Source organism: Periplaneta americana, chromosome 8 (genome assembly GCF_040183065.1).
Source record: "Periplaneta americana isolate PAMFEO1 chromosome 8, P.americana_PAMFEO1_priV1, whole genome shotgun sequence".
In the NCBI taxonomy this organism is placed as follows: Eukaryota; Metazoa; Arthropoda; class Insecta; order Blattodea; family Blattidae; genus Periplaneta; species Periplaneta americana.
In genome coordinates, this window is record NC_091124.1 from 22,011,787 (window position 1) to 22,037,500 (window position 25,714).

Consider the following 25,714-nt stretch of genomic DNA (forward strand, 5'->3'; position numbering starts at 1 on the left):
ATGCGGAACCCGAATCACGTAAAGTGAAGTGGGTAGGCACTGGATAAATACATACATATTTTTTCATTAAACCGTGTGGAATATATTAATTAAAATAATTTCATGTGGATAATTGAAGGAAGGCCATATTTTCTTTTCATTTCAAAAGAATTTTATGATTAAGATGTGAAATCTGTAACTCCACGTATAGGGAAAAACAAAAAGTACAAAATAAATACAGCATAGTAATTTAAAGTTCCCGCAAAGATGGTAGCACTTGAAATCACCGAATAGGATCAGAAAGTTCATCTGCCTTGTTTGTGTAGGAGGGGAGTGGGCAAAGCCAAGGGAAGGGGATACGACTGCTGACAGGGCGACACGAGCGAACAAATGACTGACGAATTACATGGAGCAGCAAATGTGTGTTGTTTCAGCATAGATGTGGTTCTGAAAAATTTTTACGTCGTGAATTTACGCGATTTTTACAAGATATTTGTAATAGAGCAACGACAATGAAGACAAGATTTAGTACATATGATTTAGTATGCACTGTCACAGAACTTCAAAAGTGAGTATGTGTTTTTAATAATAGTTACTTTTGTTGTACACATGTGTCTTTGATGTCGTATTTCGTAAATTTAAATAAAGTAATAAACATAATTTCGATTGTGAAGAAACTTGCATAAAGTCCTGTATAAAATTATAACCTACAATTTGACGTGCTAATTAGAATTCATCTAACCTATACCAGCGATCTCTAAGAGCGCTAGGCTATTTCTAATTTATACCGGTGTTGCTAAATGTCAAAAGATTTATGGTCATTGCGTTCACTATAATACGAGGGTTTGATATAACGATAAATATTGAAAAAAAAACATAGGACCTGTGTAAGATTTTTAAAGAAATAAAATGCTATGTTTTCCCCTTAAACGTAGACGTAGGCCTACATTGAATTATCAAGTGAATATTGCGTATTTAAGGGAAATTATGGGGAAAATTTCAGTATACGGATTTCTCACTGACATATCTTGAAATACTAAAAAGAGTAGATTTGTCTGCTTTTGTCGAATCCGCATCATCATGCTTACGAAAAGGCACTTTTCAGTACCAGTAATTTATTTTCTGTTCACAAAGTTGGAATTTTGAAGTAAGAAGGAAAGGAAGGAATGTACCTAGTAAGCATCAGCCAGGCCATCATCCCGCAGTAGAGGTCCAGGGCACATAATTACCAAATAGGTCTAGGCCCTATATAAATTTATTTTAAGCATATTTTTTAACGTTTTCCTATTATATGATGATTATATGTGAGTGATTATACTTTTAACATGAAATTGTATTCCGGTACCATAATTCATATATCTGCTCTGTTAATTTCTACAGGTATATTGGCATGCGTGTTGCCCAAGTTTATGATATTGATCACAAAACCTACTTAATAAAACTTCAGAGAACAGAAGAGAAATGTATCTTGCTTCTGGAATCCGGTAACAGACTGCATTCCACTGCTTTTGAGTGGCCCAAAAATGTTGCACCGTCGGGATTTAGTATGAAGGTAAGTTTTATAACCAGTTTCAAAGTTGTAAATGTGAGTTTTGAATGTTGGGATTGGGAAAAATATGTGAAAATAGCAGTAACTTACAGGTACTGGTACCTAGCATATGACGTTAGTCACTTCAGTTGGAAATTCCATTCTCGCTACTACCAATAATGAAACTGTGAAGCTTCACAGTAGCAGATAGTGAGGCTCCATCACCAAAGACACTATGGGATAGTGTGGGAGAGGGGTTTGAGTGGGATAGTGACATTCTTAGACAATTGTGAGTTTATTATACGAGGCATACCAAAAGCCTAAACTAATGTAACCAAACCTGTCATTGGTATGTTACGAAAACGTTCCTTTTCTCTGTTATCAGTAACGAAATGCACGGATGTCGGATATGAGATGCATGTACCTCCCTTTGCTGCTGTCTACCTCTTTCACCTCAATGAAGCGATCCCACCTCTCTACTGCCCCCACTTTTGTAGCAACTTTCCACCCTTATTTCTGTGCGAAACCCCTGATCACATATATACCAGATTGGCGATTCCCATGTTATAAAATGGCAACATATAAAAGAGAATAACCACTAGTAACTCCACCATCGAAAATGAAGTTTTTGGTAATGACCGCTAGATAGAAGTAAAACAGCAAGCTATTACTGTATGCAATTCGATCAGAGTTATAACGTGACTTCTTTTGCAGTCGCTAGATGACAGCATAGTGAAATTGATAAAAGTTGTTGTCTTGAAAGTGTAAAAGTTGTTTTGGAAATGCATTAGACCGATCAATCTGTTATATGTGATCAATTAATTTATACTCACTAAAAATTGGACGTATTGGTAGTGTTTTTTTCTGTTTCATATTTTGAGTGCTAGTTTAAACCCTTTCAATTAATTAAAATGTGTCTCAGTGAAACATACAGCAGAGTCCGTATAGGTCAGTTTCTGTCAGATGCATTTCCAATTCACTGTGGGCTAAAGCAAGGAGATGCATTATCACCTTTATTTTTTAACTTTGCTCTAGAGTATGCCATTAGGAAAGTCCAGAATAACAGAGAGGATTTGGAATTGAACGGGTTACATCAGCTTCTTGTCTATGCAGATGACGTGATTATGTTAGGAGAAAGTCCACAAACAATTAGGGAAAACACGGGAATTTTACTTGAAGCAAGTAAAGAGATAGGTTTGGAAGTAAATCCCGAAAAGACAAAGTATATGATTATGTCTCGTGACCAGAATATTGTACGAAATGGAAATATAAAAATTGGGAATGTATCCTTTGAAGAGATGGAAAAATTCAAATACTTGGAAGCAACAGTAACAAATATAAATGATACTCGGGAGGAAATTAAACACAGAATAAATATGGGAAATACCTGTTATTATTCGATTGAGAAGCTTTTATCATCCACTCTGCTGTCAAAAAATCTAAAGTTAGAATTTATAAAACAGTTATATTACCGGTTGTTCTTTATGGTTGTGAAACTTGGATTCTCACTTTGAGAGAGGAACATAGGTTAAGGGTGTTTGAGAATAAGGTTCTTAGGAAAATATTTGGGGCTAAGAGGGATGAAGTTACAGGATAATGGAGAAAGTTACACAACACAGAACTGCATGCATTGTATTCTTCACCTGACATAATTAGGAACATTAAATCCAGACGTTTGAGATGGGCTAGGCATGTAGCACGTATGGGCGAATCCAGAAATGCATAGAGAGTATTAGTTGGGAGGCCTGAGGGAAAAAGACCTTTAGGGAGGCCGAGACGTAGATGGGAGGATAATATTAAAATGGATTTGAGGGAGGTGGGATATGATGATAGAGACTGGATTAATTTTGCTCAGGATAGGGACCTATGGTGGGCTTATGTGAGGGGGCAATGAACCTCCGGGTTCCTTAAGCCAGTGAGTAAATAGTAAGTAAGTTTAAACCCTCTTGTACGTTTTAATTAATTACCTAATCTTTATTTTATAGATGCGAAAACATCTGCGGAACAAGCGTCTGGAGAGCTTGAAGCAGCTGGGAATGGATCGGATAGTTGACTTGCAGTTTGGTTCTGGTGAAGCTGCCTACCATGTAATACTGGAATTATACGACCGTGGAAATATTGTACTTACAGACTGCAATATGACAATCTTGAATATTCTTCGACCCCACACTGAGGGTGAGGAAGTCAGGTAAGATTTGTATTTTTTTAAATTTTAATTCAGTACTTTTTTTGTTGGCTGTCTTTGGTAATTTATTTATTTATTTTTATTTTGCTAATAATTATAACATAAAATATAATATATACAGAAAAACTTTAGCTCGCCCCTGAAAGAGTACAACTCGTGCTCAGGAGCGGATTCCTGAATTGAAATTAATAAATACACAATACAATTTGTCTTATGTCTACTATGCAATTATAATATATAAATTTAAATCTACAATTTTTCAATTTTTATAAAATCCATACACAACTTTTTAAATTTAATACTAGAACTATTAGAATTGACAAGATTAGGATATTTAAATATAAATTTGTTATATATTCTTGGGCCTAAATTACTACTGTGATTAAATACTGTAACAGTGTTGCATTTTGGTTCAAACAATTTTAAAGAATTCATACCTTTTGTTTCATAACTAAGAGAATACAATTCAAAATTATTTCGATTTTTATGTATGAATTTTATTAATACAATATACTAAATTTGTCTTATGTTAAGTACATTAAAGTCTAAAAACAATTTTTGAGATGGAAAATCAATAGGTTTATGAAGATATATTGCAATTGTTTTCTTGTGTAATAAATAAAGTGGATTAAAATTGGATTTAAATGAGCTACCCCATCCTATAATTCCATACATAATTACCGATTGAAATAAAGTTAAATATATTGTGCGTAATAAACTTATTGACAAGTAATTCCTCAATAAAACAAAATAATATACTATTTTACGTAATTTATTACAAAGGTAATTAATGTGTTGGTTCCATTTTAAATGATTATCGAAAATCATGCCTAAATACTTAACTTCAGAGGACTTTTTAATAATCGGACATTTACACTGTATAAGACAACAATCAGAATTATGTAATTTAATACTTAATATAGATGTAGGAGGTTTGTTACATTTTTCAGATAATGAGAATGGAATAATTATAGTTTTATTTGCGTTGATAGAAAGATAGTTTATGTCAAACCATTTTTTTTATTAATTTAAGTCCATTATTTGAATTATTATATGCATCATACCAGGTTTTTCCACCAAAAATTAAAACTGTGTCATCTGCATTAGAATAGTGAACACCATTGTATTGTTGTAAGTCAATTTTTAATAAGTCATTAATATATATTAAAAATAAAATAGGTCCTAGAACTGTGCCTTGGGGAACACCTGTATTAATAATTGAAGGTTCACTTGATTAATTGTCAATTTTCGTTATTTGAATTCTGTCGTTAAGATACGATTTTATTAAGTTTAAAGTATTGAGTCATTGTCATTAGTAATTACCATGCTTATATTTAGATCCGAGATTGAGAAGTTCGAAATTTACCTGTAATCAATAGACATTCATTCATTGATAGTGTTCTACCCAAGGGCAGGTCTTCAAGGGATTATAAATCTTACTATAGCTTCTTCAGCAGTGAGATGAAACTGGAGTTCCCACATTTTAGGTTTGCAGCACATAAAATGATCCATCTCTAAATGAGAGGACTTGATACAAGGTACACTGGTCGTTTCTTTTCACTTCAAAATTAAGTTTTTTTATTGTATAAATTTAAATAACACAGGATAGGTTGCTGAAATGCATGTTTTGTCTGCTAGAAAGCCTTTGGTCTTGCCATGTCAACCTGAATGTTAGTCCACAGACATCTGTTGAAATGAACAGTGGTTATCTCGTAATTTTGCCTTGGTCAAGAAGTCTACAACGCCAGACTCTTGATTTACTTTTCTTTCAAAGAAAGTCAAAGTAATGATTTTTATTGTTGGTTAAAAATGTATTATCCCTAGCTAGGTTGTTATAACTTATAAGCATATTATGAACTTAATAGCAAGCTTGTTAACTTTTTGGCTTCCAGCCAGGAACATGCACATCAGACATGCTTGCATGGTCAGTGTGGACTGCATCATTATCACAGCTTCCCTGATATTTTTACTCTTATAAATAGTTAATAATAGCAAGCACACAATTGTAGCCTATTTTTATTTCATAATGAGTACTGGACCTCTGATTAAGGTTCTGGCTGATATGTAGGCCTATATCTATTATCAGTCAATACATCTCTCTTGACAATATGTGTCAGAGGAAGAACAATTGTTTGTATGCATCTGACGTCTGATTAATGTAATCATATTACTAGTCAGCGATGTATGCAATGCAAGGGGAAAGGAACTGGCCACCCTACCCCATTATCTCCTGGTTTAGTTGCCTCATGAGCGATGTGTCGCTTGTGAGGATTAGACCTGTATTTAGACAGTTGAGTAAACAAGAACATATCTAGAGGTACTGGAAAGCACTCATTAAACTATATTTAATAATTATAGATCTCTTGGATGTGGAACAACAAGTTTTGATGGAGAAATCATTGCAATAAGTGGAATCTTCCATGCCATATCAATAAATTTAAGAATGCAGTTATATTGTCAGACTCCAAAGCAGCTATTCTATCAATAATCTCTAAACACACACCTTCATCTCAAATAGCAGAAATAACTAAAATGCTCTCTCAATTAATATCACTCAATAAAAGAATTGTATTCCAATGGATACCATCCCATTGTGGAATCCTGGGAAACGAGAATGCGGATGCTTTAGCAAAGAAGGGCAGCACTGCTACTTACAGACCTGTTACTAAATCTACGTATTACTCTGTGAAAAGATTTATTAAATCTACATACTTAGACTTCAACAAACAAAATTTGATAACACAATCCCAAGGGAAAAAATGGAACTCTCTGCATCATAATCCACAGTTAATTCCCGATTTACCACGAAAATCGTCTGTAGCTACATTTAGATTGGCAACAGACCATGATTGTTTGGCCAAACACCCGCATAGAATTGGAATATATCAGTCCCCTAACTGCCCATTGTGCAACTCAAACCAAGAAATGGATTCGGAACACCTCAAAATCTGTGCTTCATTGGCTGGCCATGATAATATCTTTGAAAAATATTGTAGTGCAAGAGGTCAAATGACTTTATTGTCAAACGCCTGGCATTAGAAAACAACAACATTTCTATTATCAGTCAATACATCTCTCTTGATGATATGTGTCAGAGGACGAACAACTGTTTGTATGCATATGAAGTCTGATTAATGTAATCATATTACTAGTTAGCGATGTATGCAATGCAGGGAAAGGAACTGGTCACCCTACCCCATTATCGCCTGGTTTAGTTACCTCGTGAGCGATGCCTTATTGGTATCGCTTGTGAGGATTAGATCTGTCTTTAGACAGTTGACTAAACAACAACATATCTAGAGGTACTGAAAAGCACTCATTAAACTATATTTAATAATTAGATTTTTTAGTACAGTGAAACTTCCCTTAACAGACACTTCAGAATAGCGGACTCCTCTCAATAGCGGACATTTTAAAATTCCCCTGCAAAATAACATTGGCTCTTATGATAAAATTCTTCCAAATAGCGGACATTCTCAATAACGGATGCGGACACTGAAATGTATCTCCCAAAAACAATTAAAACTTCCAAATAACGGACAGCGTGAAAGAAAAAAAGAAAAAGACGGTTGTAAATTAAACGGAATTCCAACAGAATTCTTTGCAACAATCATTATCGTGCATTTGAACGTTTTTGTACTTTATTGAAGGTAAGCTGCACAGCTGTTGTTAGTTGTGATACATTACGTGAGTAGTCTGTACTTTATTAGTTTGTCAAGTTGAGTGTTCGGAAGTACAGTCACATTAAAAATGTCACAAAAACGTGAACGTTTGTCACTAGAAGAGAAAGTGGATATTGTAAAGCATAGTGAGAAGGGGAAATTAAGTGTTCGTGAGCTGGCCACAAAGTTTAATGTGGGAAAAACTCAGGTTAGTGAAATTTTGAAAAACAAGGATGTTGTTTTAAAATCATACACTGAGAATGCAATTCTAGATTTCTTTGTGTAAGGTGAAGTGGTACAGTGACTGATGTTTATTTCATTTACAAAACATTTACTGGTACGATTTCTTCTCTGGATGAATATTGTAAACAATCTCACTGTCTACTGCAATATGCTGTAAAATATAGTCTTGAATATGTATGAGAAATTTTAATATACAGTATACATACTAACAATTTTCTAAATAGCGGACACTTCTCAATAACGGACATTTAATTTTTCCCCCCGCGGTGTCTGCTATTGGGAAGTTTCACTGTATTATTATTATTACTATTATCATCATCATCATCATCATCCTTCACGAATTAGGCTTCTGTAGACCTGTTTCGGCCCCATCTAGCAGTCTTCTTAAAGGTCTTCCTGGTCGACAATGTCCTCTAGGTTTATATTGCATCATAATTTTTGGGATTCTTGAATTTTCCATTCTTCTTACATGGTCTAGCCAATTGAATTTGTATCTGCTGATTTTTTCTTCTACTGACTCTACTTCTAATTGTTCTAAAATTTCTTCATTCCTTTTTCGGTCTAAAAGAGTATATCCTGCTGTCCTCCTGAAAAATTTCATTTCCGTTGCTTTGATTCTGTTCATGTCTTTTCTCTTTAATGACCAAATCTCGCTTCCGTATAAAAGGGTGGGTAATGCTAATGTATTATATATTTTTATTCTTGTAGATTTTTGTACTAATTTAGCTTTTAATGCATTGTTTATTATTCCTAGAATTTGTGTAAATTTGGTAATTTTCTTGTTCACATCTTTTTCATTTTGATAAGATATTTCACAACCCAGATAATTGAAATTTTGCACTTGTTCGAGGCATTGGTTATTGTGTATTATCTTACTTCTGACTGGGTCTTGTCCTAAAAATGCCATTACTTTTGATTTTTGTGCTGAAATTTCCATCCCAAAATCTTTTAATATTTTATTTAATGTATACAATCCTCTTTGTAAATTATCCTCTGAATTGGAAATTATGACTTGATCATCGGCATAGAGTAAGGTATTTAATGTTAGAGCACTGGTTATTTTGATTCCTGATGTGTAGATTTGGTTCCATTTTAAAATAATTTCATTTATATAAATATTAAATAAAGTTGGTGATAGTGGACAACCTTGTCGAACTCCATTATTAACTAATTTTCTTTCGGATATACAGTTATTTATTTTGACACTTATTTTGCTGTCTGTGTAGATTTCTATTATATTTTGCAATAGCAAATTTGGAATATTTTTTTCTTGTAATATGTCGAATAAAAGGTCTCTTCGGACTTTATCAAAAGCTTTCACAAAATCAATAAAAGCCATATGGGTTTCTAAATTAAATTCTCTTCTTTTTTCTAACAATAGTTTCATACTAAATAATGGATCTACACATGATCTTCCTTTTCTAAAGCCATTTTGACACTCCAGAAGGAAAGTTTCAGCATGTTTTTTTAATTTTTCATTTAAAATCCTACTAAATATCTTATAACATGTGTTGAGGATACTAATCCCTCTATAGTTTTCAACATTCTGTTTATCTCCTGTTTTATATATGGGAATAATTACACTATTTTTCCATTCTTCCGGTAAAGTGGCAGTCAGGTATATTCTGTTTAGAAATCTTAGTAATCTTTCTTGAAATAGATCTCCTGCATATTTATACAATTCTGAATTTAGGTTATCTTCATTATTATTATTATTATTATTATTATTATTATTATTATTATTATTATTATTATTATTATTACTACTACTACTGGTATTATTTTTTTTTAGATTTGCAGTTCGTGAGAAGTATCCTTCAGATAGGGCCCACCAACGTGAAGGTCTACTATCAGCAGAAAAACTGCACAGCATACTATCTGCGGCCAAAGATGGGGATGCTCTCAAGAAGGTTCTTATACCTCAGTCAGGTTTGTAAGAAGATTTACAAATTTTCTCTTGTACAATTATTACTTTATGTAGTGGATGAATCAACATAAACTTCATTATGAGAATTAAGTTGCAAGTCAAGAAGTTACTTCTTGTTTTACACCACGAAATGTAATTGATCAGACGTACAGAATTTGTCCACTAATACCAGAGGAAACAAGCAGGAAACATGAACTCAAAATGTCTACCGCTGTGAAGTAATGGTTAGCAGCCCTGACCATGAAATGAGCGGGCCTGGGTTCAAATCCTGGTTGATGTTTTTTTCCAGGGGTTTCCCTCAACCCATTACGAGCAAATGCTGGGTAACGTTCGGCGTTGACCCTGGATTCACTTTGCTAGCATTATCAACAATAATCTCACTAGAGGTTTTGATTTATCTAGAGAAAATCAAAACTCGAGTGGGATTTAATTGACTATTACACGATTAGAAGAAAGTAGACTATATAAAGATTAGAAGTAACAAAGTGTACAATAAAATATTAATTGGCTTACGAAAATACAACTGTCTTCAAATGTATTATTGTACCATCTCAACATTACGCTAGATGGCAGTAGTGTTTTATGATGATGTTTTCTTGTTACCGGTATCAGTTGTGCCAACTATGGAATCATCATTGAACTCTGTGGCCTGTTACTAGTCAAGAAGGCTTTGTTGATTCAGTTTCATTTTTATTAAGACAGTTGCATTCCACTTCAATTATCCGAATCCCAGTAATCAACGTCACTTGATAGATGATTTTCAATAAATCTTAATATTAAACAATCTCTGATACGTGACTGTCCATAATATCATATAGCAGAAGCTATAACATAACCTAACTAATATACACAAGTGCTAGAAAAGTTTTATTTAACGACGATGACATAAAAAATAAACATCATCATCATCCTTCACGAATTAGGCCTCTGTAGACCTGTTTCGGCCCCATCTAGCAGTCTTCTTAAAGGTCTTCCTGGTCGATGATGTCCTCTAGGTTTATACTGCATCATAATTTTTGGGATTCTTGAATTTTCCATTCTTCTTACATGATCTAGCCAATTGAATTTGTATCTGCTGATTTTTTCTTCTACTGACTCTACTTCTAATTGTTCTAAAATTTCTTCATTCCTTTTTCGGTCTAAAAGAGTATATCCTGTCCAGAGGCTAAAAGTGGCAGCCCCACTACTGGACTACCTAACGATAAGGCTAGTAACCTATCTTAGGGAAAATTACATTACTTTCAAGCCTCAAACAAGCAGTATAAGGACAAAAAATAAACATGAATAATTTTAAAAGGACTAATTATTGAATGTACAATTTTCAAATTTGAATGTGGTTGGTGGTTCAATTGATGTTATATTGGACTTGTGCATAATAGAAGTGGAACTCGTTGATTTAGGCCTACATGGTGTATTCAACTTATTCAGGATTTCCGAATGAATAATTTTAAAAGGAATAATTATTGAATGTACAATTTTAAAATTTGAATGTGGTTGGTGGTTCAATTGATGTTATATTGGACGTGTGCGTAATAGAAGTGGAACTCGTTGATTTAGGCCTACATGGTGTATTCAACTTGTTCAGGATTTCCGAATGGTGCTCTTCATTTGTTTGTAAATCGGATTTCAGAAGATGCATAGGTATGATCAGTGATTTTTATTAATTCTTGTTCTTGAATGCCAATGCGAGTCATATTTGAAACTGCTGTGCATCGACTGGAGTGATTTGTAATTATATATATTTTTGACGTCCAGACCAGCGCAGTTTCAAATGTTGGCAAACAAAGAAACAAATGCTAGGGACGCGATAAAATTAAACAAATGCTAGGGACGCGATAAAATTGTACGATAAGCAGCCATGATTGGTTGAAATACGTCCTTTCGTACCGTTTTATTGGTCAAAAGTAATATGACGTAGTAAGAGTGTAATAGTCACCTTAATCTCAGTCAGATGTTAGATAACCATAGAAGTTGAAAGCATCGTAAAATAACCAATAAATAAAATAATAAAATAAATAAACTCAAAATATAATTGAATTGGGTTGGATGGTTATTATGATGATGCAACACACTTCATGAGCTTTTACTCTAAAAGTATGTAGAGGAATTTAAAAAAAATTACAATTTGTTATGAGCATTACATAATATGTTTTGTATAATCTTTGAAAATAGACAAATTCCTACAAATCTGATAAATGCAATAAGTATTTGTAAAACAGCAATGATAAAAGTTAAAGTAGACCACAATAAATTTACACATACGTACATCAGCTGATGACTTCATTTCTAAGATAGCTGAGCATTGGATAACAACGTCTGAAATAAATCAAGAACTAAGATAATGTTAGGGGCTCTCTCCATTACCCTTCATAATAATTACCTGAATTTAATTATTGAAGAATGAGAGTTATCTTAACTTCCAGGAATAAAAATAGGTAGGAACAACATACTAAATACCACAATATTTGCGGACAATCAAGTTGTGATGGTAGAAGTTGAAGATAATCTACAAAAGTCGGTTTTTAGATTACAAACTAGGCCTATATTATGAAATTAAAACGTGAAGATCTCAGAAGACAAAAACTAAATCAACATATGTGGTAATCATCTTGTAAGAGTAAAAATATGTGTTAACAATGAATGAACGAATGAATGAACAAGTTTCAGTTTTATTTGTTTAGTAAGAATATTTATTTAGACAGTTACCGAAAGTATTTCATGCATTTAGTTTGTCAATTAATATTTGTTTATTAGCTGTTAAAATACAATCCATTTTCTGCAACTTTGCTTTCGTTCTCCCCGCCCCCCTCAACCCCCCATTAGTAACTCAACAATGCTGTATTTGTGTAATACGAAAAATAATGTGGTTATGTCACATAGATGAGTTTAGTTTGATTAAATCGTGAGAGTAGGCTATACAGTATTTGCAAAATGATATATGAAGTACCAGTATTGATTGATTGATTTATTTATTTATTTATTTATTTATTTAACCTGGTAGAGATAAGGCCACCAGGCCTTCTCTTCCCCAGGGGATTATAACTACAATATTAAGAATACAATTACAATTATAATTAATATTAAATTTATAAATACAATAAAAATCAAAGTATTAAAAGATTAACTGATTAATAAAAGCTAGACAGTTTATTGTAAAAGTTAAGAAGAGAGAAGCATTTCTTTTATTGATTAAGTAAAAATTAAACCTACTCTACGCAGTAAGAAAATGCTTAATAAGCTTGCTTTTGAACGCTACTAAATTCCGACAGTCTCTGATGTCACTGGGTAGGGTATTCCACAAGCGCGAGAGCGAGATTGTGTATGATGATGAATACGATGATGTCTTATGTGTTGGTATGGCTAGTATGCAGCTATTTTGTGTGCGTGTGAAGAGATTATGATATGATGACAGGTAACTGAAATGGGAGGCAAGGTAGGTAGGTGTAGAGGTGTGAAGGACTTGGAAAAGGAGAACAAGAGAATGAAAATTTCTACATTCGTTAAGCCGTAGCGAGTTTAGAGTTTGGAAGGATGGGGTAATGTGGTCAGCGCGACGGACATCGCAGACGAAGTGAACACAAGAATTATGAACACGTAATTTTTGCGACTGGTTGACATTGAGGTCGGTCAGTAGAAAATCACAATAATCGAAGTGGGGCATTACTAGTGTTTCCACTAGTATTTTCTTAAGTGATAGCGGAAGGAATTTTCGAATGCTGTTTAAGGAATGTAGCATGGAAAGCACTTTTTTGGTAATATGGGTTACTTGGTTATTCCAGTTTAAATGCGTATCAAAGTAAACTCCAAGGTTTTTAACACAGGAAGCAAAAGGGATTATTGTGTCGTTTAACTTGACTGGAAGAGCAGGAGTAATATTGCATAGTAGTCGTTGATGTCCTGCTAGGATTTTCTTGCATTGAGAGTCAAACCAAATTTTCTGGCCCATGCAGATATAGATTGAAGGTCCTCGTTAAGATTTTGTATTGCGTCATTGAGTTAGTGCATTATTCGAAAATTATACCTAGTTTTAAAACTCTAAAATTAGTGAAGAATTGTGAATGATGTTTTGGCCTAAAATAATGAAAAATAATTGTCTCGTAGGGTTTAATTCGTGATATTTATTAATCGCATCTGCATTTGTGTAACATAAAACAATCCATTTAACACAGTGAAATGACATTGATGTATATAAACTTTGATTTATTTTTCAGAATATGGTCCTGCCTTAGTAGAACATGCATTACTAAGAGCAGGATTTCCAGCAGGATGCAAGATTGGCAAAGATTTTAATATTTCTGAAGACATACCAAAACTTCTGGAAGCTCTCTCTGAAGCTGACAAGATAATGAATCAGGCCTTGGAACAGCAGTCAAAAGTGAGTTACAGGCAAATATATTCGTATGTTCTTTGAATAAGCTATGAGTCCAATGAAGTATTGAAAGAAGACAACTTATGGCAGAAACATCATCTGCTAGATAGATGAATAACAATTTAATGACACGATTCCCCTTCTCTCCCCTGATCTTGTGATAGTACAGAAGCATTCATTAGTATTTCTGGTAGAAGGCTGTATCAACTTGAATTATTGTTGTCTTACGAGGACTTCAATTGGGAAATGAAAGATTTATTGATATACAGAAGGCATTGTAAATTTTACTATTGTGTAATTGTAATAGCATTCAGCTTGTTTGTCTAGGTTTTGGATAAACTCTATTTAGAATAAATTTTAGAATATGTCTTACATGTCAGAGATGACTCTATAAGTATGGGTGACTGTCACCAAATTTTTACTCATTTTCTAAGACGAAGGCAGAAAATAGGAAAGACTGAAGAATTCTGGGTTTGGAGTGAAAGACCTGTCCTTGTGCAGAACAGTATGAATGAATGAATTTCTCTAAGATATTGCCCACATGCAATAAGCCTAACTCATTTAATTTAATTTGAATTAAAAATGTGTAGTTAAATGTTTTAATGAGATTCAATTTAAAATTTTATATCTACATTTGATGTTTTTTTAATACAGTATATAGATGTAGGCCCTATATGTAGATGGTGACAATGAAAACATTCATGGATAATAATTAAGACCGTGGTACAGCATATAAAGTGCAGTAAGTTTACTAGTTCAGTGTGTTATTCTTATTAATGTAATAAAATAAAAGTATATGAATAATTTAAAAACAACTAAAACGAAATAATGAAATGAAAATACCATACCAATCGTAGATTTTTTTTTTCTTTTTAGAATTAATCTCTGGAGAAGACTTCTTCTGTACTGTACCACATTTCCTAAAGTACCCTGAAAACGATATAAATTTTTCTTTGAATACCAATGAATGCTTTTGTACATGGATATAAGACCTTTGGTTAATCCATTCCAGTCTCAATAATGGTCTTCCTTGTCTTATTCCTTCAGTTGATAATATTTCATTATTCTAGGGAGACATTCTTGTGAGATCCATTGGACACGTGCAAACCAATTATTTTTCCATGTTGAATCTTTCATACACTACTTTTAACACTTGAATATAAATAATTGATTTTATGGCGATTTTACTCGTGTTAATTGTGTAAGCATGTGCGGCTTACAGCTGTTTCGGTGCTTCTTCACACCATCCTCAGAGCCTACTAGATCTCGGCATCATCTCGAACTTTGCTGCCTGTTGTGTGAGTGCGTTCGATTGTTGAAAAGTGTTGAAATGTGGTGTCAGATAGTGTGTGTGTTCTGAAATTGATCTGTGTGTTGAGAATTTGATCAGGGTGTGTTTTAGTGTGTATGTATATTTCATATTGTTCTAGTGTGTTAAGTTTTTGGTTTTATGTACACTTTTCAACAATCGAACGCACCCACACAACAGGCAGTGAAGTTCGAGATGACGCCGAGATCTAGTAGGCTCTGAGGATGGTGTGAAGAAGCACCAAAACAGCTGTAAGCCGCACATGCTTACACAATTAACACGAGTAAGATCGCCATAAAATCAATTATTTACAATTATTTTTGTATTCCTCAATTTTATTTAAAACTGGGGTGACTTTTAATTCGTTTAGAATTTCTTCAATTCTCTTATAATCTGACCAAGTATATTGTGCGCGCAGTTTTTCTCGTAAATTTCATTTCGGATTCTCTAATTCTTGATTTATCCTTGCTTTTATTTAATTTTGTTATATATAAAATCATAAATAGAATGTTATTACATTAATTGCGTTCATCATGGTATGTCTTCTTAATGCAAGAAAAATTCTAGGTGAATAGATTAAAGAGAAAACTCAATGTGGTAACTCTGCCCTCTGCATAACCAGTGTCTTTGAGTGATTTGGTCGAGACCCAAGTTAATATGTTGCTGTTTCTGTATAATCTATTCACCCAGTATTATGCATACATGTAATACATAAAGTTTGATGTGTATTTGGGCTTGTATCCATTTTAATGACTTTCAGAAATGTATTTTTAGTTTGTTTACATTTGCCTATAAGAAAATATCACTACAATAAATTCGCCATTTTTTTGCCTGCCCAGGGCTACATCATACAGAAAAGAGAGAAACGACCACTTCCAGATGGGGGAGAGGAAGATTTTTTCACAAACCAAGAGTTTCATCCAATGATATTTGCACAACATGCTGGGCTACCTTTCCGTGAATTTGACAGCTTTGACATGGCTGTAGATGAGTTCTTCTCTACATTTGAGAGTCAGAAGATTGATATGAAAGCTCTGCATCAGGTGTGAATTACTCTTAGTCTGTTTTTCTTTGTAGGAGTCAATTGAGGCTTACAGATCTCTGTGCTGTTATTTGTAATTAAGTAAGAACTAATTCATGAACTTCTATTTGGTACGTTACATCTGCTATTAAATGAAAGGAATGATTCAAACATGCTTTGATAAGAGAACTTTTAATATGTCCATGTCAGAGGTCTGCATCGGACGTTTTCGCAGTAGTTCATAGCATAATCCGACAGGTAGCGCACATGCATGATAGGTAAAATTGTTACGAGCGATAAATCCTCGAATGGTATAAGCCGAGCGTTAGACATTCGTTCTTGTTACAGTGATGAACTGTGTAGTAACATCATAGATGTTTATCATTTCAAAACTTTGCAGTGTTTAACTAACCTCTCCATAGTACAACTATAAAACTTTCTCTAAAATGTAATATAAATGTTGTAGGTAATTTTTTTTTTTTTTTCCACACAGGAGTGATTTTGTTTTTGCCACATCTGATAGATGTTATTGGATGTAAATGTAATTATTATAAATGGAGAACACAATCATGATAATGCAAGTTTTCTAGTAATAATAATAATAATAATAATAATAATAATAATAATAATCTCTAATAATTAGTGTATCAATCTTTGCGTCTGTAACAGTTGTGCAGCATGATTATTCGTTTTATTATATTTTCTGTGACGTTATCTCTGTACTAATATTGTTATTAATCTACCGCTATATCAATAATATTTTGTAAAACGTTTCTACATTGTCGCAGTATACGAGGCCTGTCTAAAAAGTATCCGACCTTTAGCCAGAAAAAGTATTTCAAATACCTGATGGGGTTGGGACCCTAATCCCCTTCAAAGTAGGCCTCTTGTGCTTGCACACACTTAGCCCACCGATCCTTCCACTGCCGGAAACATCTCTGGAAGTCTTCTTTTGGAATGGTGTTCAGCTCCGTCGTCGCGTTCCGCATTATCTCTTCTCTACTCTCAAAACGGGATCCTTTCAGTGGTGTCTTCAATTTTGGAAACAACCAGAAGTCGCAAGGAGCCAGGTCTGGAGAGTAGGGAGGTTGGCGAACGGTTGTAATTCCATGTTTGGCCATGAAAGTGTGAATCAATTGGGATGAATGTGCGGGGGCATTGTCGTGATGCAAGTGCCAGTTGTTCGCCGTCCACATGTCTGGTCTTTTGCGCCGAACTGCATCACGGAGTCGCCAGAGAACATCGTGATAGTACTCATTTGTCACAGTTTGTCCTTCCGGTGCGTATTCGTGATGCACAATTCCACGGACATCAAAGAAAACAGTCAGCATCACCTTGATTTTGCTTCGCACCTGCCGCGCTTTCTTTGGCCTTGGAGACTCGGGATGCTTCCATTGCGACGACTATCTTTTTGTTTCTGGGTCGTACCCGTACACCCATGACTCATCTCCAGTTATCACGGTGTTCAGAAACCCAGGATCAGTGTTGGCGGTGTCCAGAAAGTCCTGTGCAACGTCACGACGGAGGTCTTTTTGTTCCGGGGACAACAACTTGGGCACGAATTTCGCAGCCACTCGGTTCATGTTCAAATCATCACGAAAAATTGCATGTGCAGAATCTTTACTCAGTCCAACCTCTTCGGCAATCTCCCGCACGGTCAAACGACGATCTGCCATCACAAAATTTCGCACCCTCTCAACAACAGCTGCACTCCGAGCAGTTTGGGGCCTGCCACAACGCTGATGTGCGGCCATCTTTGAATTGGTTGAACCACTCCTTAATTTGTGTTACACCCATCGCATCTTCCCCAAACACCTGCTGAATCTTACGAATTGTTTGACTTTGAGAATCACCAAGCTTTTGACAAAATTTGATGCAGTATTTTTGCTCAATTCGTTCAGTCATCTTGCGAGAAAACTAAATCCGACAAACACTTAGAACAGCACTTTACTTGGCGACCACCAGCCAGTGACTGGCACAAGCGAATGCGGTGAAAAAATTCAAGCATGCGCATTATGGTTCCTCCTTCCACCGTGCACAGTGGCGCCGCCTTAGAATCACTACTTTGCGCGGGAAAATTTAAGGTCGGATACTTTTTAGACAGGCCTCGTATAGGCAGAACACTATGTATGGACTTATCATATTATATATGTGGTAAATCAAATATTGAATAATTATTAATTAGCAATAATAACTGTATATCGAAGTTTTTCATACTATTTTATTTATAACTTCATGTTCCTGTTTTGGTACGTTCCATTGACTGTTCTATTAAACGTTTGTCATAAACGCAGAAAATAAAGCCTTATTTTTACCGTGTGAGCAAAACATATGTGTATCTTATCTGTCGCCTTCCATACAAGATAAGACATGTCGGTGAGATGACCTTGTACTGTGCTTCTATTTATTACGAGCGTATCACGACAGATTATCTCACTTGAGGGTGCGACACTCGACCAAGTTCAAGCGAGTGATTTAACTCCAATGCAGCACTCTGGTCCATGTCGAAACTTCCCCTCAAACTGAACATATTATTACATCTTCTTTGTAGGTAAACAAATGCAAGAAATTGGCTGCCCATACTCACCTTAAAATTGCGAAATTAAAGCTTAATAAAAGATTATCGAATAGCTGAGTAGCCCCTGCCTTGAATAAATATAGTGGTCATTCATATAACTCGGTATGTTGAGTGCACAACCTCATCTTGTGTGTCACGTGACAGAGTTTCTCTATAATTAGTCACTGTTGTTTTTCATGTAACGTAACATTACAAGTTGATTCTTATACTCTTACAGTTATATGCACTTCCAGTATTTTTCTGTCTACTGTGGAGATCAAACTAGGAGTATGTGTGCAGTTTGAAGGGGCAGGTTTCGCCATGAGTTCATTAACAGTTTCCTTGTAAAGTCTCACTAAGCAGTGCTTGGCCCTAAGGAGGACTGACACTGTAACAGATTAGAGAGAAAATACCTTAAATTTCTATTCATTCAAGGATGTATAATTCATGTTGACTTAATTCCTTTGCATTATGTAACAACTTTACCTAAAGTTTATTTCATTATATGGATGCACCCAGTGGCATTGCTTTCTGTATTTTCTTTCTTTCTTGCCAACAGTTTTCAGCACCAAATACTATCCCATACAAACTGTACTACAATACCATTTAGAACTGTCACATTATTTGATATTTGTTTCCTGAATTTGTGTATGACATGAAATATAGTTTCATGTATGTTGGTATTTCCAATTACTTGTTTAATTCACGTTTTACATTTTGCATTTTTTTTTACATGAAGTTTGCCTTAGAACACCCAAACACTGTCCTTTTCACTATGTATTTCAATTGAAATTAACTGACGTTTTGAACTTAGGTCATGGGCAGAGGTGTAGTCATACCAGGGCATGCTAGGGTACCGCTACAGTATTTTTTTCTGTAACTTGGGAATATCCTGCTTCTTTATTTTTTATTTTTAAATTAATAATTTTCTTACTTGCGTCTTACTCAACTTTGTATTTTATGAATATGGTTTAGTAATATGTATAATTAGAGTGGCGCTAATAATAATAATAATAATAATAATAATAATAATAATAATAATAATATTATTATTATTATTATTATTATTATTATTATTATTTGTTTGTTATTATTCGGTTGAGAAGCTCTTATCATCCAGTCTGCTGACCAAAAATCTGAAAGTTAGAATTTATAAAACAGTTATATTACCGGTTGTTCTGTATGGTTGTGAAACTTGGACTCTCACTTTCAGAGAGGAACATAGGTTAAGGGTGTTTGAGAATAAGGTGCTTAGGAAAATATTTGGGGCTAAGAGGGATGAAGTTACAGGAGAATGGAGAAAGTTACACAACACAGAACTGCACACATTGTATTCTTCACCTAACATAATTAGGAACTTAAAATCCAGACGTTTGATATGGGCAGGGCATGTAGCACGTATGGGCGAATCCAGAAATGCATATAGAGTATTAGTTGGGAGACCGGAGGGAAAAAGACCTTTAGGGAGGCCGAGACGTAGATGGGAGGATAATATTAAAATGGATTTGAGGGAGGTGGGGTATGATGATAGAGACTGGATTAATCTTGCACAGGATAGGGACCGATGGCGGGCTTATGTGAGGACGGCAATGAACCTTCGGGTTCCTTAAAAGCCATTTGTAAGTAAGTAAGTATTATTATTATTATTATTATTATTATTATTATTATTATTATTGTTATTATTGAGTGCTTTTTTTCTGGAAACAAAGTTTACCGGAACTCTATCACTCGATCACATTATACAACAAAAACGTAGGTTTAAAAATATTAGGCCTACATACCTTATACTACAATAAGTTCCAAATGGAGCTCATCGATTTTAAGCATAACGGAAATTTTGCGATTTCGAGCTATAGTTTCAGGATCAATAACGGAAGATGGCAGCACTAGATTGCATGAGTTACTTTTCACCAACGATAATAATGAAAAAATGTAAAACTCTTGGACTCGGCAGTGGCGGCAATTTTAATTTTAAATTTCGCTTATAAAATATGGAATTTGTAATGACAAAAAGTTTACCAGAATGCATTCCGGACCGTTCCTGCTGAAAAAAAGCGCTGATAGTAGTAGTAGTAGTAGTAATAATAATAATAATAATAATAATAATAATAATAATAGGCATATGACTCAGTTAAGAGGGAAGTATTATATGATATTCTTATTGAATTTGGTATTCCCAAGAAACTAGTTCGATTAATTAAAATGTGTCTCAGTGAAACATACAGCAGAGTCCGTATAGGTCAGTTTCTATCTGATGCTTTTCCAATTCACTGCGGGCTAAAGCAGGGAGATGCACTATCACCTTTACTTTTTAACTTCGCTTTAGAATGTGCCATTAGGAAAGTTCAGGATAACAGGCAGGGTTTGGAATTGAACGGGTTACATCAGCTTCTTGTCTATGCGGATGACGTGAATATGTTAGGAGAAAATCCACAAATGATTAGGGAAAGCACGGAAATTTTACTTGAAGCAAGTAAAGCGATCGGTTTGGAAGTAAATCCCGAAAAGACAAAGTATATGATTATGTCTCGTGACCAGAATATTGTACGAAATGGAAATATAAAAATTGGAGATTTATCCTTCGAAGGGGTGGAAAAATTCAAATATCTTGGAGCAACAGTAACAAATATAAATGACACTCGGGAGGAAATTAAACACAGAATAAATATGGGAAATGCATGTTATTATTCGGTTGAGACACTTTTATCATCTAGTCTGCTGTCAAAAAATCTGAAAGTTAGAATTTATAAAACAGTTATATTACCGGTTGTTCTGTATGGTTGTGAAACTTGGACTCTCACTCTGAGAGAGGAACATAGGTTAAGGGTGTTTGAGAATAAGGTGCTTAGGAAAATATTTGGGGCTAAGCGGGATGAAGTTACAGGAGAATGGAGAAAGTTACACAACGCAGAACTGCACGCATTGTATTCTTCACCTGACATAATTAGGAACATTAAATCCAGACGTTTGAGATGGGCAGGGCGTGTAGCACGTATGGGCGAATCCAGAAATGCATATAGAGTATTAGTTGGGAGACCGGAGCGAAAAAGACCTTTGGGGAGGCCGAGACGTAGATGGGAGGATAATATTAAAATGGATTTGAGGGAGATGGGATATGATGATAGAGACTGGATTAATCTTGCACAGGATAGGGACCGATGGCGGGCTTATGTGAGGGCGGCAATGAAGCTTCGGGTTTCTTAAAAGCCATTTGTAAGTAAGTAAGTAGTAGTAGTAATAATAATAATAATAATAATAATAATAATAATAATAATAATACAGTATTTACCTGCACACTCAAACCTACATATGGTTACAATACCCTGCCCTTTTCCTACATATTCTTTCACAAACACCCTACCACAGTCGGCCATAATTCTGGAAATTTTTGCTGGTCAGTTTGTTTGGTTTATTGCATTCTCTTTGACTCTGATTCTCATGGTCATTACAGTAAGTGTTAAATAAAAATCTCTTATTCTAATGATATGTCAGCCTAAACTCATATTTAAATCTTCTGGAAAATGTAATTGTAAGGGTTCACATGCCAGGAAAACAACTATGAACGACTTTTTGTAGAAAGAAATCATACCTGTACTGTAAATATCTTTGACATATTATTACATAATGGAATAATACTGTACTACTGTTCATCAATGATGTAATTCAATGGGAAAATGATAATAGGTACTGTATATAAGTCAAAATATCCTCCTAATACACAGTTCCTGTAAATACATGGTTCCTTGAAGAGCTCTTGTCGGGGCTTTTCCTTATTTATATTTATTATATACATAATACTATAAAACTTTTCTCGAAACATCCTGGTATTTTTTTTATTTACGACTACACCCTTGGTCGTCGGTATGACAAGTTGATTCTCTGGCCACTTGACTAAAAGTGTACCAAAAGTCTGAATTAGTATTGAAATCTTGTGTGCCTTTACATTGTTCAAGGAAAGGGAAGCTATGAAGAAACTTGCGAATGTGCGTAAGGATCATGACCAGAGACTGGAAGCCCTGGAGCGCACTCAGGAAACTGACAAGCAGCGTGCTGAGCTGATCTCTCGGAACCAGCAGCTTGTGGACAACGCCATCCTTGCAGTGCGCAGTGCTCTAGCCAATCAGCTGCCGTGGCCTGACATCCAGAACCTCATAAAGGAAGCACAAGCTAAAGGAGATCCTGTGGCTTCCAGCATTAAGGGCCTGAAGCTGGAGATAAACCACATCACTATGATGCTCAGGTATGCTGTTTGCATAGCGAATAGGAGTAGAAAGTGACATGATCACTAAGGAGCGGATTATTATGTAATTAAATATTATTTTTGCGTGTCATAAAACACAATTAACAAAGTTAAAAATTCCGAACATGAAGATTCAAGTTTAAAACCCGAATTTTATTTCACATAAAAACACATATTTTCACAAAAAAATTATGTAAATACATATTTTCAGGAAATCTATTATAAACACATAAATCTTGGAGTTTTTTACTTAAATAATTTTTTTACAAGAACGTTTTAACATTTTAAAGCTAAATCAATTATGTAACTCAGAAGTACGTTATCTTTTTAAGAATTCTTGGTTGCTTCGTGTTTCTAAGGGCTGTGTGGTGTATCCGTGATCCATTTTTGTAATAGTATCGCCTCAAGTTCTGAGAACTGCTAGGCAGCATATCAGTGTTATTATTAGAGAATAAATTAACATGGACAAGGAGGAGAGATCGTGCAACACATAATTAGAAATGTTTATTGTTGCTGAAGATGATTTCATTCAACGCTTTGTTTGTGAAACACAACAGATAAGAGCTCGAATATGAACATTATTTAATTTAAACAAATCTCTCACCTCTTGCTCATGTCCATCAAGTAAGGCAATACGTCTTGTTGTGATTCCCTGTTATCGGCTTCGTCAATCGATATCCTTCAAGATATACTGAAAGATGGTTGTTTAAAAAACGATTTGGCTTTCCTATTAGCAAATCTAAGCGTTTTGTGTGACACCATAAAAAAAACTCGAAACATCCAAAAGCCTGTTGTCTGAAACAGGGAGGTGCGTGCCGTGAAAATTAAACTAGACTCGCTACCAGGTTCAGAAGCACAATTACTAAGGGACAAATTCCAGAATGTGTTTGTTCACTGAAATTCTCGGCCAACTACTAGCACTCAAGTGTGGTTGGTCAGTACCTAGTAACTTTTTTTTTCCAAGCTAAGTAAGGTATTTTTGTCATATTTAAAAAAATATATATATTTTATTTTTAGCAAATATTTTCGTACTTTTTAGCACATAAAAAATAAATATATTTAAATTTTTTAGCACATAAAAATCCGCTCCCTAATGATCGGATATGAACATTATTGCCTTGCTTTTATTAGAATTGAAACAGCTGATGACACTGTCACAGGCAAGCTAGCAAAACTAATTGTTACTCGATTTGAGTATCTAAAACATGTTTCTTTAACAGATATATTAATTTATGTTCCATTTTTCAGTATTTTTAAAACATAATGAAAATAATGTTACCATCATTTAATTAGGATTTCTCTCTCTCTCTCTCTCTCTCTCTCTCTCGCTCTTTTGGGTGGGGATGGGGAACTAAAAAGTACCTCTAGATAGCAGTTAAAAAGAAAAATTGATAAAATGTTGTATTATGTTTAGTGCGTACCTTGTTGCATGAAATTAGAAAAAAATTAGAAAATTTTGTTGTCGACTGGTTTTGTCCCCCTTAATAAAACAATCAGTAATCAATGCTGTAATACATCTTGGCATGCTGATAATCAAGTCATCAAGGACCTGTTAATCAAGATGGTCCCATTCTTCAACAGTGGCCTCCTGCTTGAACAGCCAATCTTAAGTTATTTTGAAATTCGGATATTTCTTATGAAATGTTCTTTCATATTCAACGATCCATGCTTCACTAAATATATTCATACTTCTTCTTCTTCTGCTAATATCACAGTTTTGGATTGTTTTCCATCTGTGAACTACAAATGAAATTGGTCCATCCAACGTCAGTGAGGTCTGCCTAAATCTCTTTGTCCTCGTGGATGGTAATACAATAATCTCTTTGGTAAACGATATTCGGGCATCCTAAGAAGGTGATTTCTCCATTTACGTTGATAATGTTGGACGTCTGTGATCATCTTCTCAACTTCCCACTTCGCTCCTAATGTGGTCCCGCAAGATAACTCCTGTCAGTGATCATAGAAATCTCATTTGTGATGCGTTGATTCTATTTATTTCCTTTTGCCACAGTTTCCAACATTCACTGCCATAACAGAGCTGGTTTTGATATTATGTTGTAAAATCAGATTTGGACCTCTTTTCGCATTTGTTTTCCAAAGTTTCTTCTCAAGATACCATTTAATTGATTATATTTCAATATATTTTTATTTATGTCTTTTTGATAATTATACAAAGAAACATGACTTCCTAAATATACTAAATCTGTCACTTGTTCTATTATTTTGTTATCAACTACTATTTTTTCCCGTAGAAGGTTTTTGCCATTTTGCCATATATTCATACACAAAGAAAATAAATTATTAATATAAAACTCATTTACAAATATAAGAATATATAATTCACCTAAAGAATCTTAAATATAAAATATACGAACAAAAAAGTAAGAGAAACTAATAAAGTATAAAATAATGTTCAGTCTGGTACCCCCATCCTAAGATTAAAAATAAAGTCAATATTTTATATAGTAAACTAACCTTATAATAATCAAAATGTAACGATATTAGTATTCAAAATCAATAATTTTAAAGCAAATCACTGCGAAAATGTATGAAACATTGCATATTCTGTAGTAAAGGTGAAAAAACGGAAATTTTACTTGAAGCAAGTAAAGCGATCGGTTTGGAAGTAAATCCCGAAAAGACGAATGATTATGTCTCGTGACCAGAATATTGTACGAAATGGAAATATAAAAA

The 25,714-nt window shown here is 34.3% G+C and overlaps 1 protein-coding gene across 3 annotated transcripts in view; it reads left to right on the plus strand.

Annotated features, from left to right (window-relative positions):
• Positions 1–329: 329 nt before the first annotated feature.
• The window catches only part of Clbn (Nuclear export mediator factor NEMF homolog Clbn), a 54,994-nt gene continuing 29,609 nt past the window's right edge, over positions 330–25,714 (plus strand). For all 3 annotated transcript variants that reach the window (XM_069832605.1, XM_069832606.1, XM_069832607.1), the window contains exons 1-7: positions 330–547; positions 1,360–1,531; positions 3,493–3,695; positions 9,390–9,526; positions 13,736–13,899; positions 16,042–16,245; positions 22,734–23,020. In XM_069832605.1, coding sequence (XP_069688706.1) covers positions 492–547; positions 1,360–1,531; positions 3,493–3,695; positions 9,390–9,526; positions 13,736–13,899; positions 16,042–16,245; positions 22,734–23,020 — 1,223 coding nt within the window. In that variant the 5' untranslated portion in view covers positions 330–491. The remainder of the gene's footprint in view (positions 548–1,359; positions 1,532–3,492; positions 3,696–9,389; positions 9,527–13,735; positions 13,900–16,041; positions 16,246–22,733; positions 23,021–25,714) is intronic.